Source organism: Theobroma umbraticum, unplaced genomic scaffold (assembly GCF_002168275.2).
Source record: "Theobroma umbraticum cultivar Fairchild unplaced genomic scaffold, ASM216827v3 scaffold_228.0, whole genome shotgun sequence".
Classification (NCBI taxonomy): Eukaryota; Viridiplantae; Streptophyta; class Magnoliopsida; order Malvales; family Malvaceae; genus Theobroma; species Theobroma umbraticum.
The window spans coordinates 397829-415847 of NW_018397274.1; the positions used below are offsets into that span (position 1 = coordinate 397829).

Sequence of the window (18019 nt, forward strand, 5' to 3'; positions counted from 1 at the left end):
GTAAGGAAAATAAAATTGATATAATGATTCACCTTCAGAAAAAAAACAAAAATATATAAATTAAAGAAAATTGATTATTAAAATAAATTATATTCTTGTTAAATAATCACATACGATCTTAAAATATTTGAACCATAAAAATGATTTTGTTTAAAATGAGTAAACGAACAAATGATAAATTTTTAAATTCATATAACTCGAACTCAAAGTAGTTCGAATATGAATTTCATATTCTAAATTTGAATCGATCCGAAACTAAAATAAGTAAAACTCGAGACTATTTGAACCCGAATTAATCTTTAACTCAAAATAACCCAAACCCGAATTGCCTCAATCACCACATGTACTAATTAGGAGACGTCTTACTCCTATACATCTTGCTTGGTTGGTAAGGCTGGGTCAAGTCTATTTTGTTCAGTTATTTATTTATTTTAATTTTCAGAGTCTCTATCTAGTGTATTAAAGGGAATATATGTGGGAAAAGTATTTCTTCTCTAAGATTCGTTAACTCCTTAAGAATTAAGAAAGAATAAATGAGAAATGAGAAATAAGAAGCAGAATTGAATTTGGATCGAATGAAACAAGGATGTTGAGCGTGTTCATTGCTGGGTTGGTTGTTGGGGTGTTAGCAATTGTCGGCGTGGAAGTCCTGGGAGTGTTGCTTGTGTTAAATCGGTTGAATCGGAAGATCAAGAAAGAATCTGATGCGACCCAGCATCCCAAACTCCAAAGCCAACAGCCCCTCGATTTCGCTTACAGCAAGCAGGTATGTCCCCTCTGTGTTTGCTGAGATTTTTAACCTCCATTTCATTCAGTCCTTTTTCATGTGTTTAGGGGATTGTTTGGGTTTTGGAACCGGAAAAAGTTCCACCCAGAGAGCCCAAGAGAAAGAAGGAAATGCTGTTGGAGGTTTCTCCCGCTCGAAAACATGGCAAAATCGAGGGCAACAGCCTGATTTTGACACATTCTGATGCTTCCCGCACTACTATTCCCCTCAAGGGCTGCGTAATTGAGGCTGTTTCCGCTACTAACTTGCCCTCGAGAAAATGGTACTGTCAATTTTTGCTGCTCGAAAAATGTACATTTATTTAGTATTTACAACAACAATTCTTGCTTGAATGTCAAGGTTATCCATCCCATCCCATCGTTTTGCTTTAGGTTTCAAAAGGAATTCTTCTCTCTTTCTGAGTTAGCCTCTGAAAATTAATGGCAGGTCTAACAGCACCATTGGTGATAATTTCCTCATTCACTGAAGAATATGATGCCACACTTAGCTTGCCACCTTAGTATCACACAATTCGATTCTGATATCACTTAATTCTGTCTTTCCAGTTGTTCACTTTCAAAATATTTGACTTTTGCCTCATTCGTTTCCCTTGTATTAATGGTTTGACAGGGCCAAGAAATTTCCAATAAAAATGGAAAGCAAGACTTCACCAATATACAATGGATGTAAAATCATTTACCTTTTTCTGGAGACTTCCTGGGAGAAGGAGTCATGGTGCAAAGCTCTTCGTCTTGCTTCATGTGAGGATAAAGAAAAGTTGAAGTGGTTCACCATGTTGAATCTAGATTTCCATTCTTACCTGGCATCTTTAAATGCTGGATATCCTTCATTAATGAAACCCTCATTAGGTTTTAGTGCTGAGCCAATTGATAAGGGAAGTGGGCTTGATGGAACTTCATCAAAAGTTAGATTATTTTGGAAAAAGCTGTCCAGAAGGGCTTCGAAGCCTGGTATGGAAAATAAGGGAATTTGGACTTATCAACCTGTCCGTGAAGAGAGAAAGACTGAAAAACAGCAGCCATTCCAAGATTCAGTGACAAACAAGGCGCCGAACAGTTTGATCGAAGAAAATATGGCATTTCCATTATCACAAGGTTTTCCTCGCTCAGCTAGTCAAAGTTGTACTTCTGTTGCTTCTGATGCTGATTCTGAACAAGACAGGCTAAATTTCGATGAAGGAACACTCTGCTGGAACTTGATAATTTCTCGAATCTTTTTTGATATCAAAGGCAATGCAGGGTTTAAAAGTTCCATTCAAACACGGATTCAGGTTGGACAGTCACCAAAATCAGACTTTGTGCTTTTCTAATTTTTTGTGTATGGTATTGCCTCTTCATGTTTCTTGTTGATTCATTAATTGCACTTTGTGAATCAGTCTACTCTCTGATTGACTCTACCAAGGTGAAGAACAAAATGAAAATGTTCTTTGCTGCTAGGCATAATTACGTTGACATTGTTTTGGTACAAAAAATTGCACCTTGACAATTTAGTTGGTTTTCCAGCCTAAAAGGGCGAAAAGACAAAATCTTCTGTTTGTTTTGACGGGTGTATTTTGAGTTTCCTAATTCAGCCTCTCCTTTTATCAGTTTATTTACCTGTGAAGGCAAAGTTTTGGTTTTTAACCAAGTATTTTGGTCGTCAAGGTATACTATATTTTTCTTGTGTGTACTATTACTGCATCAATGTTTTGATTCAGATGTTCAATGGCCATATTGCCTTCTACTTTTTCATGCAATTAATTCTATTAAAAATATTTGACTGTACATTTGAAGATAGTTCTGATGATTTTTATGATTTGATATAACAGAGAACATTGTCCAATATGAGGACCCCTAGTTACATAGGTGAAGTCATTTGTACTGGTGTAGACATTGGGAATCTCCCACCTTATATCCATGCAATGAGGCTCCTCGCTACAGACATGAATGAGGTATGGGCGTTTGAGGTTGATGCTGAATACTCTGGTAGAGCTTTGTTAGATGTTGAAACAAGACTTGAAGTTCAGGACCAGGCTTTTCAAAAAGGCATAGTGGATGCAAATTCAGAATCAAATTCTGTTGAGAATATGTCTTCAGACCTTCTTGAAGGCTTTGAGCACTTTGGAAAGCATTTGAATCTTCCTGAAGAGGATGAGGTTGACCCTAAAGTTGGTTAGTATGATAATGATATATATTTTTGTCCCCTTCCTCATTCACTTGGCTCAAGATTTGCTGATGCATAAAATGCAGTTTATTATTTGTTTACTTATGTAGTTATTTAAAAAAAAACACGGATTTCCAATTATGCACAAAGAACGTGGACACTCATTGGTTAAGATCAAAAGTTACACCCTTTTTAGGAAATTATAAATCACAACTTTAAGAAATTCCTAGATGGAAGGCCTTGCTGACTCCAGATCTCTGTCCTGGTGTTGTCATGTCTTTGTCTCTTGCTATAAATGAACCCCCCCCCCCCCCCCCCTCTCGGTATAAGAAGGTTTTATGTAGAGAAGCAGGTTGTATGTGTATGAGATGCCTATTCCCAAATTTGCATGACATGCTTGCATGGTGGACCACAACTTGTTTGCATGGCATGGGTGGGCTTGATAAGGAACCCTCTCTATGTGATTTCTTGTTGCGAACATACACATTAAGACATGTATGGTTGTTAGGAGAGGAATCTATGCATAACTTTTCTCCTCTTTTCACTCTTGAATTTTCTACTCTAATGGTTTCAACATATTACTTCATTTCCCTCCACTTTTCTCTATTCAAAGATGATGCAACTGTAACTACATGCGCTTCTCTTTCAAATGCAGCTCTTTCTGTAGCTTCACCTAATTCATCAAGTATAATTTCGGATTGGTCCTCTGCTTCTGTTTTTACTCTATTAATCTGGCTAGGATAAATGATGCTATTTTCATCCTTTGATTTCTCTCTCTTTCGGCTTCAGATGGTCTAAAAGGCTCTAAAGCTACATCGACAACAAGTTATGTGTCTCGCTGGAAGGCTGTTCTAAATTCCGTAGCTAAACAGGTTTCACAGGTTTGTGTATAATCTATTTACACATAGAAGTTTTTCTGCTAAGAGGAACTCATAAAAACGGCAATCAAGGGTTATGGAGGTATTTATGTAATTAAAGAAGAAACTTTGAATGTTAATATGAAAACACCCATCTCCCCTTTATAAATCCTCTAAAAGTAGATAGTTCAAGATCCTACAAATTGAAGAAGGGAACTTCATAGATACCAATTGAAATTCTTTGAACTTGCTTGGTATTTGAGGAACAGACAGAACCCTTATTTTACTTCTCATTGAATGTAGAGCAATGAGCCTATCCTTTCTGCATCTGAATATTGTGTTATTGAATATAGAATGTTGTATTTGAATATTGGTTTGTTAGTAAAAATGAAATTTGTGGGTTGATTTCATATCATAAGGACAGGTCATATCCAATTTGAAGAGAGGTTGAGAAATCACCAATTCGAAGAAAGAATGTCTGGACAGATAGGAATTTCTAGGGATGGATAATAGGGAGAGAAACTAGAATTCATAGGGAAATTAGGGGGAAAAGAGGAAGAAATAGAAGAAATTAGGGAGAAATAGACCACTCATTTCAGTAGGATCTACTGCAGTAATTCTTGAATTTGATGGACAAAATTAAAAGAATCAGACCTAGTAGATCTTAAAGCAAGCCATTGACATTTGCTGGATTAACAATGTTATTCTTTTGTTGTTGTAGAGGCCTCTGATTCACCCTCTTGATCCCAATAGGATGGTTCATATATTATCAACATGGTGTTTGTCATGCCATTATGTTCTTGACGAACTTATCTGATATTTGCATGTTTACTTAATCGCAGGTTAAAGAATACCGCTGTGTATGGGTCTTTCATCATGTTATACTGATTTGAGCATATTATTAACGTATTCCTAATAAAATTTATTCCATATCATCTATCATTGAATCGAAAATTTTGTCTTTTATTATTAAACTAATTGATATTTCGAATTGGAGGTGCCTCTGTCTTTGTCAATAAGGGTTGCATCCCTTCGAGGAACGCTGCGGATATATATAAAGCCACCTCCTTCTGATCAGTTATGGTTTGGCTTCACCTCCATGCCTGATATAGAGTTTGACCTTGAGTCTTCTATTGGGGAACACAAGATTTCTAGTGGACATATTGCTTTGTTCTTGATCAGTCGGTTTAAGGTATGAATATCATTTGTTACATAGTAATATTGCTTGATGAAAAACATATTTCAGTTTTTTTTTTTCATTTTATTCCTTAAATTGCTTAATGAAAATTTCCAAGTGAAACATCGGTTACCCTGTTGCACGAAACACACAAGAATTTGGCACACCAACTACTTGAAGAGAAAAAAAATGTTTTGAAAAATTAAACAAAGGAGTTGTGTTTTGGAAGAGAAGGTACATGATAACAAAAGTGGTTTTTTTTTTTTTTGGCAACTGCATGTGTAGCAAAAAAAGAAGAAAAAGTGTTTTATAAAAACAAAGTTGAAAAGATGTATATGTCTTAGTTTTATATTTATTTTTGTAATTTTATTTGGTTTTAAAGGAATTTTATCTACTGAGTTTGTGTCATTTAACTTGACACTGAACTGAGTAATTAGGCTTATACATTAGTATAAACAAAATTCCCTCCGGCCTCCTTCCCTGCCCCAGAATGGCAAAAAAGGGCTTTCAATCCAACTGTCTTGACTAATACACCTTATGTTCCCAAGTGTTTATAGAAGGAAAAATTTACCTTTTTTACCGAATTTATGCAGTCTTTTTCATTTTAGCCATAGAAAACGAATGATGAGCTATTTGTCACAATTTTCAATGCTGGACTCAGCTTTGATAGGATGATAGAAAACTGCCAAGTGGCTTTAGCTGATGCTTCCATCATTTGCGCAGGCGGCCATACGGGAAACTATGGTGCTTCCAAATTGTGAAAGTGCATGCATTCCTTGGATGTTAGCAGAAAAAGATGATTGGGTCCCAAAGAAAGTTGCCCCATTTATATGGCTTAATCAAGAAGCAGTTACTGATAATAAAATTGTGCGTGAAGCTCAAGGCCCTCAACTTACGGAATCAAAAGCGAAGGAAAACAGGAGAACCTCAGACAGTGAGCATCAACAACCAAAGGTGGATTCCTTGCAGCCACCAGTCGTTGATTGTGCAGCCATGCCTTCTTCAAGCTCCGTGGATTCTTCTACTATAAGGAGTAAGTCCTTGCAAGATCTAGGAACTCCCCTTCTTGCAACTGATGAACCACATGAAGCATGCCAGGAGAACAGAGAGGAAGCTTCAGAATCACAGTCATTATCTAGGTCACTGGTAGAGTTTGAAAGGCAGAGTGATGTAATTGATGACAATGATTCAAGGCCAAAGAAGGTGGGTAGAAAGGCAAGGATGCTTGATTTGGGGAAGAAAATGGGGGAGAAATTTGAAGAGAAGAGGCGTCACATCGAAGAAAAGAGTAGGCATATTGTTGAGAGGATGAGAGGACCTTGAGACAACTGAAACAAAAACCACCATTGAAAACTCACAAGGTATTCAAGGCAATATTCTTGATACAATGTTGCTTAGAAAAGAAAGTGAATTAAGAACTATAGCAAAAGAATAGTATTGCTATATCATATAGAGGAGGGATGAGCTATGATTCGATTATTAGTTAACCGATTCAGATACATTTGTTCCTTAAATACAAAAAATTATACTTAGTTCTGACTTCTTTATCTTATAATCACCAAGTGTGTACATTACATATGTCATGTAATATTATTCCATATTCTTGTTTCCAAATTTTTTCCGAACACTTCATTGGTGGTGCTTTAAGAATGATGACCACAAAGTGTCAAAAAGCAAGAGCCATCTAGAGGTGTGGGTTTTCTATTTCCTTGTTTGAACAATTGCTCTGCAATCTTCTCATGGTTGATTTTAGATGATGTGAATGTTGGAAAATTTGACTTTCTCAACATTATTTTGATGGAGAAAATTGTGTGAAGATTTTGAAAAGTAAAGGAACATATTGATTCAAAAGAGTCATGCTCTTGTCCCATCATTTTTGTTCTAACTAATTGTACACCTTGGCATGCATGGTTTGAATTATTTACTAAATCCAAAGATAGGATCCATCAATTCATAGGTAAGTCGATTAATAATTGGTTAAATCCAAACATGAGATCTATTTATAATCAAATTAATTAATTAATAAATGAAATATTAAAATCCATGAATAAATTATAATAAGCACGCGAGTCACAACTCACATTTTCGAAAAAAAACATCTTTATCCAAAAATACATATTTATTACGTAAAGAAAAATCTTTATTCATAAATTTAAAATTCACCTCAAAAGTAAAGAAACATTTTTACTTATAAGCCCAAATACCTCATCTCTAACTAATATAAGATTCGTGAACAATATGAACGAAACAAACTGTGAGGGTGACAGTTAAAGGGGTGGCAAAAGCAAAAAGAGAAGAAAAAAGGGATAGGATGGCCAAAATGAACCACTACAGATTATTCAATCGATTGTGGTATATCTAAGATTACAAATAATTTGGCATTTACAGGATAATGAATGAAAAAATTGGTTAACAACATGGAAGCTAAAGAAGAAAGCAAGAAAGGCAGATTATAAAACACAGCAAAGAACAGAAGAAAACACCTCCCAGCAAAAATCCTCAGCCATCAGTCCTATTGTAGGAAAATTTGACAATAACTGATAATGGTATGTTGATATTATGACCTTGGTTTCCAAAAAGTCCAATCCTCCCAAAGCTGGCAGAAGTGTTGATCATTGTGGCATTAAAGATAATAGTCAAGACCTGCTTCTCTCCAGTGCCAATAAAGAAATGAGTTGGACTGACCTTCATGGAAACCCCATAAGGAGCACTCCAGCCAACCTTGTAAGTTTCATTGCCAGCAATGTTAGTCACTGATCTTTTAACCGTTTTAGACTGGTTCAGTTTTGCAATGGTGATTGAAGGCAGGTTCAGGTCAGCACTGCCAATGGTAGAATTATAAACCCAACAGTTTTGACCAGTGTAATTTAAGACCACGGGACCAGAACCGTTAATGCCACAAAGAAAGGACATATAATCATCATGAGCTGCAACAACCAAGTATATGAGGTTAGAATGAGATGTTCATGGAATAGTCATCTAAGAGCAGTAGGACCCAAACAGATATCAGAAAATCCTTAGATTTCCATTGACTAATACTTCATGACTTTCTTCTGTTTGCAATTTGATAAACAATAATTTTTAACAACATATATATACAACCTAATGCAGAATAGCTCATAAAAAGTTATATTTACTAAAAGCAGAATGACTTACTAGAATCCAAGATCAGACCCGGATCAAGAGCTGAAGTGGCATTTACAAAACCACTGCCCATGTCAAATGGTGTTGCTGGAGACTGGTTTAAATCAGGATTAGTATAGGCACGCTGGGCCATTATGGGGCCACCACTCTTGTCATAAAGAGAAGCAGTTGTAGAAAGTGCAGATGCAATGGCTGCAGGACTGAAATGAGGAAACTTTTGCTTTATCAGTGCAGCAAGCCCAGCAATATGAGGTGCAGCCATGCTCGTCCCAGACATAATAGCAAAGCTTTCACCTGTAAGGTCAAGTTATTTGTTTAAGTAACAATGCGACTTATGTAGAATTGTAATTGAGTTATTTCTTTATCTAACACCTTGGAATTCAACTGAGTCTGTGCCAAGAGAACTCCAGGCAGCCCATATCAAATTTCCAGGAGCAATCAAGTTGGGTTTCATTATGTCTGCATCATCTAGAAAACTGTCCTCTGGATCTGGTCCCCTGGCAGAATAATACATAACCTTTGGAGCAGACACGCTGTAGTTTGCTTTCAGTCCACCTGAAATGCTTGCAACTGCCCCAAATCTAACAATTTTCTTTGTAAGTCCATCTCTCTCCAATGAAGAATTGTAATATTGGAGTAAAATCTGTTCAGTATATATAATCATAATAAATTAGTGAATTCTCAGTTTGTTTGTGTGTATATGTGTGTGTGAGCGAGAGAGAGAGAGAGAGAATATACTCTATGAGCACAGGTCACAACTTAATCAAATGTTTTGGAAAGAACTAAAAGGTTTGCCGACCATATGCAATTACAAACAAAGAAACAAGAAGTTGATATGTAAGAAAAAGAATTCGCATATGCCTTCATGATTTACATGCAGAACCTTCACCTTGGAATCATCTGGGGATGGAATTATGATGCCGGGCATTTCCAATGGCGTGGGATTGAGCTGAAAGCCAATTACAAAAGGGTCCATGTAGAACACAACTCCAGCTGCACTAACGTTTTTCGCGGTTTGTACGGCCCGCTTGATGGTGGAGAGTCCAAGTACAAATCGGATTGAATAGCTACAGATTAACAGGTTTCCTTCAATAAGTTCCGGGTTAAAGTTACTAGAGTCTTGGCATTCGCCCACATACATATCATCGGCAAGTGTTGTGTCATTGCATAGAGCATGAAGTGCAGAAATCAGTGTATACGTTTCATCTTTATCCGTCCCCGCTGCCAAATAAGGAAGAGAAAGAAAAGAAAGAGTAATATATCCCACTTACTAATAATGAGTAATATGAATGGAATCTACAATAGCAATAATTACATGCATCAGTTGAATAGATATAATCTATTGGTGTATAAGATCAAACTACTAATTATAAATTTAAGGAGTGACAACAATCTGTTAATGAAAGAGATTAAATGAAGTCAACCAGCATATAAGGTCCAGGTTTTATCAGGTCCATGTCTAAGTTAAGCATGTGAAGCATATGGACACAGTAATGTACCACTCAATATGCAAAGATTGACACAATTGTTATCCAGTATTTCAGAATCACTTTTAAAAGTAGGAAGAGGGATTTAACAATCAAACTCCTTCACGGAAAATGAAATATGCATAGGAAACCAACTAAAATTACAAAACAGAATAAGAGAAATTCTATATATATACTTCTCTTTTCTTTCTTTGATCCACAAGCACGCAAAACAAATCAAAAAACCTGTTATCCATCACTTGATCTCAAATTGATAAAGAAGGAAATAGATTTGAAAGGTAAACTTACGTCCAAGTCCAACTCCAGGGATGGTCACGTTGTTTCCAAGGATGATAGAGTTAGAATATGCTCTGTCATGAGAGGCAGCACCAATGGTGAAGATCCATGGACTGAATGAAGACATGCTCTTGGGTGATGGTCCAGTATTGCCAGCAGCTTGCACAACAAAAATGCCAGCCTTGACAGCTGATAGCAATGCCATGTCAATAGGATTGAAAAATGTTGCAATACCAGGTGGACGCCTGTTGGGAGTGATAGATAAGCTTATTATGTCCACCCCATCTTGAGCTGCCTGCAAATGTGGGATGAACATGTACTTGATTATAGACACCAAATTAACGGTTGCAAGAAAAGGAAGGATGTTATTGCCATGCTGAATTTTTACAAATAGATAAATATATTTCCGCTTTAGGCAGAAGAAAATCTTGACCAAGAAGACTTCCCATTTCCAATCGAAATTCAGCGGTCTAACAAAAGGATGCCTAGCACTCAATTTTGCCAAGGGAATTCTCAATAACTAGAGGATCTGAGAACATCCTCATGGTTGCCATTTAGCTAAAATGGGAACCACCACGACCAACCCCTCTCCCCCCAAAAAAGAAGATGAAGAAGACAAAAGAAGCAGAAGCCTTGTAAGCATCAATGCCATGGCCAGAAACTTTTTATACCAATATGCTGGTTGAAGTCAAAATGTTAGGAAAAATACTATTAGATTTTTGGTCCATAAATAAGCAATTCCATTATCTTAACTTTACTAATAGTAATCAAGCAAACCACATAGTAGTTTTCTACCATGAATTTGAACACTTTATTGCCAAAATGCCCCTTAAAATTCTAATAAAAATCAATACAAATATGCAGATTTTTAATTATTGAAATAGAAGAAAATTTTTAATATTTATTAAGCATACTTTCAATTACATTCTTAATACTATCGTAATTGTGTTCCAATGTTGAATATCATTGAAGGTTCATATGGTGGAGAAGGAACAAATCACGCACACTTATAAAACTACAACCTCTATTTTTCCTTTCCCCTTTGGGACTCTCCTTCCTCTTCTTTGGCAACTTTGGCGTTCAAATCTCTCATCTGTCAGATGACCAACCAAAGACTCAAATTGTTTACCCATAAGATAACAATTAATTGGTCTTCATTAATTTAAAGGGGATTGGCACATGAGCTTGACCAAGTTCAATAATTTTGAGTTCCCTTGATGAGGGGAGTTGGGTTCTTTGTGATTTTGGTGGGAGTAGAAAGAGAAAAGGGGACTAAAATCAAGTATTCTTGGTTGTTTCAGATGAGAGATAAGAGTGCAAAAGAGCCATGAAAAACTCCAATTGCCAAAAAGCATGGAATGGAGCATAATGCTTAATCCTATTTATGTAGGTTTTGACATTTGGCAAAGTCCTGATTAAGGCTCATCTTCTCTTAAAGAAGTGAACTGAAAGATCCCAATTAGATTTTAAAAAGCAAATTTCAAAAAAAAAAAAAGGAGAATTAGGGAGTAAAACTTATGCAGCTTACGACTCAACAATTTCCCACCCACTAGTTATAATATTTCTACCCCAAAAATGTAACATTTATAGTTCAAAAATAATCAGCGTCCATAGCTGCCTGAGGCAAGCATTACACAACTTCAGGCGGCTCAAAGAATCAGGGGAGAAATCAATTTTAAACTTGCCAAAAATTAAGAACATAACACTTTCGTTAGTGATTGCTTTGCATGCAATCATGTGACAGAACCTTATTTGCAGAACACAAACCCAAACTATGACGAACCTGGTCTATGCCAGCAACAACATCTGCAGCAAATCCTCCAAAGCTCTTATATAAAGCCTTGTAAACAGCAATACTGGAAAATATGGCCACGTCATTAATATAAGCAAATAGAAATGAGACATATGGAAAAAGTACATATGTTTGTATGCATTATATACACATGTCCTTACATGCATGTGCACAAGTTGAAAATATTGACATATAATACAAAATAACAGAAACAGGTGTATGCGCACAATAACCAGTCTGTATGTACTGGTATGTATATTTATACATGCACAAACACAGAAGAATACAGGCATAATTAATAAACCTTTGCCTTACTTCCATGAGGCATGCTATTCAAAAATATCAAAATAAAAGGTTCGCAATGTGCCCATCATGAGTTTAAGTTAACCACATATTGCCAGCTTCTCGATAATACATTTCCTGTTGATATTTGAATGAAGATAGATTCTTTCTAAATGTCACTTCCAGTACATGGCACATAAAATAGGATATCATTTTATGATCAGCTGTTTTCAGCATCCAACTTTAAACAATTTGGCAATAGGTGGGGAGACCCAACTTGAATATAAACCACAAGAAACACAAGACCTCATCTATGTGGGATAACCAGCTTAAAACTTCCCCCGACATGAAGGCCCAATACCAACAACCAAGCCAAACTATGACTACAACGTAGACAAACACAATAGGGACAACAAACAACACAATAAACCTGGTCTCTGATACCATGTTCTCAGAGACAATGGATTGGAGAAAACTAGAGAGACAATGTGGAAGTCTCCTATGTAGTTATATTAAAATATTAAGTACCAAAGAAGCTAGACTTCAGCTTCAGAAATTTCTCATGTAAGACCCTTTTACGTACCTCAAGTACCTTATACATCCTTAGAGTTGTAGAATTATATCCATACATTTGTTCATTTATCCTTTGTAATAATACCCTAGCTTATTTCAACCTATAAAGATTACTATTTGTTAGAGAGAAGAAAGGTATTTCATATAACAAAAGTATATGAGACTCCAACTTCAGAAATTCTCATATAACACATTCAACACCTAAGGCAACCTCAACCGAGTAAGGATTTCTCAACTTAAAATTTAACAGATTAAAACCCAAGATAGTAGGAACAGATTAAAACACAAGACAGTAGGAACACTAGAAGTCACTCTATCAGCTAGCACTGGTTGCGATGAAAGTTAAAGATGATAAGCTTCTTTTGGTACATTTGCTTCTGCCAAGATTTTCATAGACATAAAAGACAATAGTAACTGAGATCCAGTTTCAGAAACTTACTGTGAATGAGGGGCCATCCCACTAGCATTTCCAAAGTGGTGCCCTGCTACCACCACTGGAATCCCATGGTTTCCTGCAGCAACAGAAGCTGTATGCCTGCATTTATTAGATTTACTGCAGCATTAGAAGATCGAGTCAAGACCAATAATATCAGGTCAATTTGTAAACGGGTGACTGGAATTTATCGCAGATCATTCACCATTGACACTTTGTGGTGCTTTTCAATAATATAGGCCCATGTTTCGTACATTTAGAAAAAAAAAGGTTACCTACAGTATTTAACAACATTCAAGAAATTTTGTGATCACCATCATCTTTAAGATTTCAACATCAAGCAATTTTCTTAACAGGCTAGTATATTTTGCAAATAACACAGACTTTATTGCATCTCCAAAAACAATATGATATTTTCCAAAACTGATGGCACTTAAAAGATGATACCAGGTGTGGGAAGTACTATTCTTAAATATACAAGAAGAAAACAAAAGAGAAAAGAATATCACAGTAACATATATACATATATATATATATATATATATATAGGCTTATGGCATTTATCAGCATTGTCCCATGGGAGTAAGGAGAAAAGAAAATCGGGTTTGACCACATAATAAATCCAACATGGCAGTCCCTTCAATGCAGCAAAGAAGGATGGTCAAACAAGTTTGTCTGTGCATATAGAGCCTAAAAGTGTCTCAATGCAATGGAGTGAATGTTTGGGAATTGTGATCACAACCATAAGAGACCTCATTACAAGAGTCAATCTAGAATGCGAGAGCTTGAAATTTTGAAAGAAAAGGGGGAAAAGATAAAGTAAACTAGCATTAGTAATGTAAAACAACCATGCAACAAATTCTTTACTAATAAAGTCATTTCTTTTTATTATTTTTTTAATAACTTCTCATAATTGCATCTGTTGTCTGGCTGTAAGCAGAATCATTTAATTTTATTCAGATTCAAACTTCTAACATAAATTTTCTTTAAATCCATTCCAATGTTTAAGTTTCTATCTGAGATCAAGTAGTTTAATTTGTTTCTTATCTCCCTTGAAATCTAAAGTAACTTGCAAGTCAAACTCACAAAAGAACAAAGAACTAGCAATAACACTAACTCGATAATGATCCATAAAAAATGCAAAATATTCACTCACGTGCCATGGCCATCACCATCAAATGGTGATGCATAGTCCTGAGATGAATTAAATATTCCTCTTGTTATAGCAGATGCTGCAAAATGGCGTGCTCCAACAAGCTTCCTATTGCATGAACCAGAAGGAAAATCCCGAGTCACCTCACAAATCCCAGAAAAATGGGCAGGAACTGGGTATGAATGCTCTGATGCATCATCAGCAAAGCTGGGATGAGTTGGATCAATACCAGTGTCAATAAACCCAATCACAATTCCTTCTCCTGCAGTTTCATATCCGCCTTCTTGGGACCATGCTCCCTTCGGTAGACCCAAGAACTGTGGAGTATGGGTGGTTGCAGTTCTAACAGAGAAATCCAAGACAACATTTGCAACTTCTCTTCTCCTTGAAAGCTTGCCTACCTTGGAAATAGAAGAATACAACTAAGTAAGAACCTTGTTCCTAAATTATAAGAAAAGTTTCAAAAAGGAAATTAAACGTTTCTGTGTATTTGAGATACTAAGAGCGTAAATGATATGCAAAACTATACAAAAGGGTAGACGTCAAACATATTTTTTGGATTTAGAAAGTACAAATAAAAGAATATACTGTAATGATATAATATCAAAAAGCATTCAGCAGCACAATGATGATGATAACATGACAAAATGATGGTTAATTGTGAGGAATGTCGATTGATGATATACCTGTTCAGGGGTAACAAGCACAGCAAAGCCATTTATCAAGTAGTGGTAACTATACAACTTCAGATATTTCTCCCCCCTCAAGGCTCGCCTCAATATAGAATCATGAACTCGAGAAAAATAAGAGCTAGAATTTTGATGCGATCTTGAATTATTCCTAAATGTAGAAAGATACATTCAAAAGAAACAATTAGTCCACCCTTTTAAGATTGACATCTCCAAACAACCTATAAAGGCTTCCAAGAAAAAACAAAGAGATATATATATATATATATATATATGTGAATTGAGAGAAGTGAAAAAGGATACAACAAACACAATAATCAGCATGTAGCAAATTATTGGACATTTATGTATGTCAACATGGTGAAGCTGAAGGCCTTCCATTTTTTCACAGATTTTGTATCCAAAAAGGCATCTTGCAAGTACAAAATAATAGTCGTGTACGAGCGAAAGTTTCCATTTAAACAAAAAGGGGAGGTTTAAAAAAAATTTTGATGGTGATAATATGACAAAAGATAATTTTGGGTTGGGAAAAACTAAAGACATGACATATGTTAACTTTGACAATTCCCTAACAGCCAATACCCCTTAAGCCCCACAGGAGGACCATTATCGTTTAGAGAATATTAACAATAAACCCTCCAAGAAAAAAAACAAAAAGCTTACCTATCAGGACATAGATTTTCTCTACATAACTACCAATTACGTACTCAAATTGTTAAAACAACGAGTAACAGAATACAACCAAAAGAAAGAAATCAAAGTTATTTTCAGAATAAACCAAAAAAAAAAAAAGGTTCTTGGTAACAACGGCTCTATTCTACGACTGAGGGTAAAATTCCATGCCTTGGTTTGTGAAACCTGTTTAATCTCCCCGAAGCAACACCATGGTGGAACCCCTGATAACCCTTCCTTCTTAGTTCCTCCTCAAAGTGATGAACAGCAGGAGCTTGCTTAAGAGTGACAATGTACACAGCTGTAACTGTATCTGAATCTGAATCCCCCTGACTCAGAGTGTTCACAAACAACCCAAAACAAACTGCCAGCACCAAATACACCCAACAAACGTTCGCCATTTTCTTCGAAAACAAAATCCCAGATTCCCACCGACACGACCAACACCTCCTCTGAGATATGCAACAAGAAGCAAAGAAAAAGATCAGCAACCCAAACCCAAGTAGCTCATTTTGCGGCTGTGGTTGACAGTGGGGTGGGGTTTTGTTTGAGATGTAAGAGGTGAAGATTGAAGAAAGAAAAAGCTACGCTTTTGAGGAATGTGGGAAAAGCAAAAGAAATGAATTGGTAAGATTAGTAGCCATTAACTAAGACTCCATGGAAGGGAAGTGGGGAATGAGTGACAGTCACAGCTGCTGCTTTTTCTCCTTGCTTTATATTTTAAAGGGAAAGGAAAAGAAGGCTTTTGTTTTTGTACGCTTTTGAGCTTGGAGAGATGAGAATGGAATTATTAATTAACCTATAAGAAGGGGAAAGCGGAGGGGGTGGAGTTAGGAGAGAATCTGCAACTTTTCTCGGGTGTTGTGCCTGTTCTGAACGTTCTGTTGTTTATGCAAAGCACAGCCTAAAAAATATTATTAGAATACAAAAAAAATGAACGTTTTCTTTTGTTTTTCTCCGTTTCTAACTGTTGGGGATTTTCCTGTCTTTTACTGTTATTTCTTTTTTTTTATTCATAAAACTTCATTCTCTTTTTTTTTCTTAAAATAAAAAAATTATTTTTATTACATAGATAACTCAAATTATGCCTAATTTATTGAAGTACTGAATTTTCTTAAATAAAAATTAAATTTTTATATTTTCTAAAATTTACAATATTAATATAATAATTAACTGTGTTAAAATTTTTTTATTATCAATATTAATATAATATTTAACTGTATTGATTTAATATATTCTTGTTAATATAGTATTGAATCTAACTATGTATTATCTAAAAGTTATATAAGTAATAATGTGACGTTAATGTGATATTTTTATGATTTACACATAGTGAATGTTAATTTTTGTTTTTTGTTTTTTGATTTTTGACTCTTGTGGGTTTTTTTGTCCTTTTCACTGTCATTTTTTTATTCATAAAATTTTATTCTCTTTTCTTTTTTTTTCAACATTTTTAATATGTGAAAAATCATTTAAAAATTATTATGTTGATATAAATTTTGAAAAATTGACCTATTATTATGTTAAATATTAATTTATCAAACTTACAAATGATGACTGTTATAACTTTTTTGTATACTGAGATATACCAATGATTTAATTACTTTTTGAGATATTTGTATAATGAATAAGATTTTTAAATTCTTTATTTTTCTTGAACTTTTGAGATTTACAAATCACTTAAGTATATTCTATACATCAAAATAAAATTAAGGATACTTAGTCGTTAGTACTTGAAACCGACTCATAACCAATTTATAATGAGAAACTTCAAAATATATTTGTCTAATGCAAAATATAGATAAAATTAATTGAATCATACTTTGTTCAAATATAACTATATACTATGTTTTTATATATCTATACACTTTTAAAATATACACGCACGTACACACTTAATGTTAACTTAAAATCTTATATCTCAACTGAAATATTAAAGTAAATACATACATATTTTTTATTTTTTAATTAATATCATGTGATTATAAAGATTAATGATAATTAATTATTTTTTAAAAAAAGATTTTTTTTACTATTATTTACTTTTTTTCCCCCTGAAATGACAAGGGGGCAATCATTTAGCATGCCATCCAAAAAATTGTCCCAAACCCTTAAAATCAGGTTAATCAAAGCTTTCAAGACAAAGGAGCAATAAGGTTTTTTTTTTTTGGCTGAAAAAATAAATAAAGAAGAGAAAAGTCAAGGATAGTGGGGGGGTGCAAGCCATGGAAATGATGGTGTGGTTTGTGTGGCGGTCAGCCACTCACTCACTCACCCAACCTTTTTCGCCCTTTGTGGCTCTGCCTGGTCCATCTCTTTCCTCCCCAACGTTCCAATTTTAATAAGCCTCTTTTGTCTTTACCTGTACACAGTTTTTATGGATGACTTGTGGGAGTCATTGTGGGAAGAGGTGTGCCATTTCTCCACACAAAGCCCACCACAGTCGGTGCTAGTCCCACAAACTTAAATTAGGAATCTAATGGATATGGTGTCATCTGGAGTTAAGTAGATTTAGATTTTATATAATCCTATTTTGATCATAATCGTGTTACTTT

At 35.1% G+C, this 18019-nt stretch overlaps 2 protein-coding genes across 3 annotated transcripts; one reads left to right on the forward strand and one right to left on the reverse strand.

Annotated features, from left to right (window-relative positions):
- The first annotated feature begins 397 nt into the window (after nucleotides 1–397).
- On the forward strand, nucleotides 398–6577 carry LOC110427377 (uncharacterized). Of its 2 annotated transcripts, none has more exons than XM_021442871.2 (7): nucleotides 398–766; nucleotides 835–1049; nucleotides 1397–2057; nucleotides 2595–2937; nucleotides 3719–3810; nucleotides 4784–4978; nucleotides 5687–6577. In XM_021442871.2, exons 1-7 carry the CDS (start codon nucleotides 587–589, stop codon nucleotides 6284–6286), a joined length of 2286 nt encoding a protein of 761 aa, XP_021298546.1. In that variant the 5' UTR covers nucleotides 398–586; the 3' UTR covers nucleotides 6287–6577. The 2 variants fall into 2 exon arrangements, with proteins under 2 accessions (XP_021298546.1, XP_021298547.1); XM_021442872.1 differs by having other exon boundaries at nucleotides 628–766; nucleotides 816–1049.
- Nucleotides 6578–7144: 567 nt separating this feature from the next.
- On the reverse strand, nucleotides 7145–16340 carry LOC110427376 (Subtilase family protein). The gene is made up of 10 exons (XM_021442870.2): nucleotides 15636–16340; nucleotides 14790–14943; nucleotides 14107–14504; nucleotides 12957–13052; nucleotides 11654–11726; nucleotides 9883–10165; nucleotides 8997–9328; nucleotides 8480–8750; nucleotides 8120–8401; nucleotides 7145–7890 (listed from the first exon to the last, which is right to left on the reverse strand). Exons 1-10 carry the CDS (start codon nucleotides 15863–15865, stop codon nucleotides 7463–7465), a joined length of 2547 nt encoding a protein of 848 aa, XP_021298545.1. The 5' UTR covers nucleotides 15866–16340; the 3' UTR covers nucleotides 7145–7462.
- Nucleotides 16341–18019: the final 1679 nt, after the last annotated feature.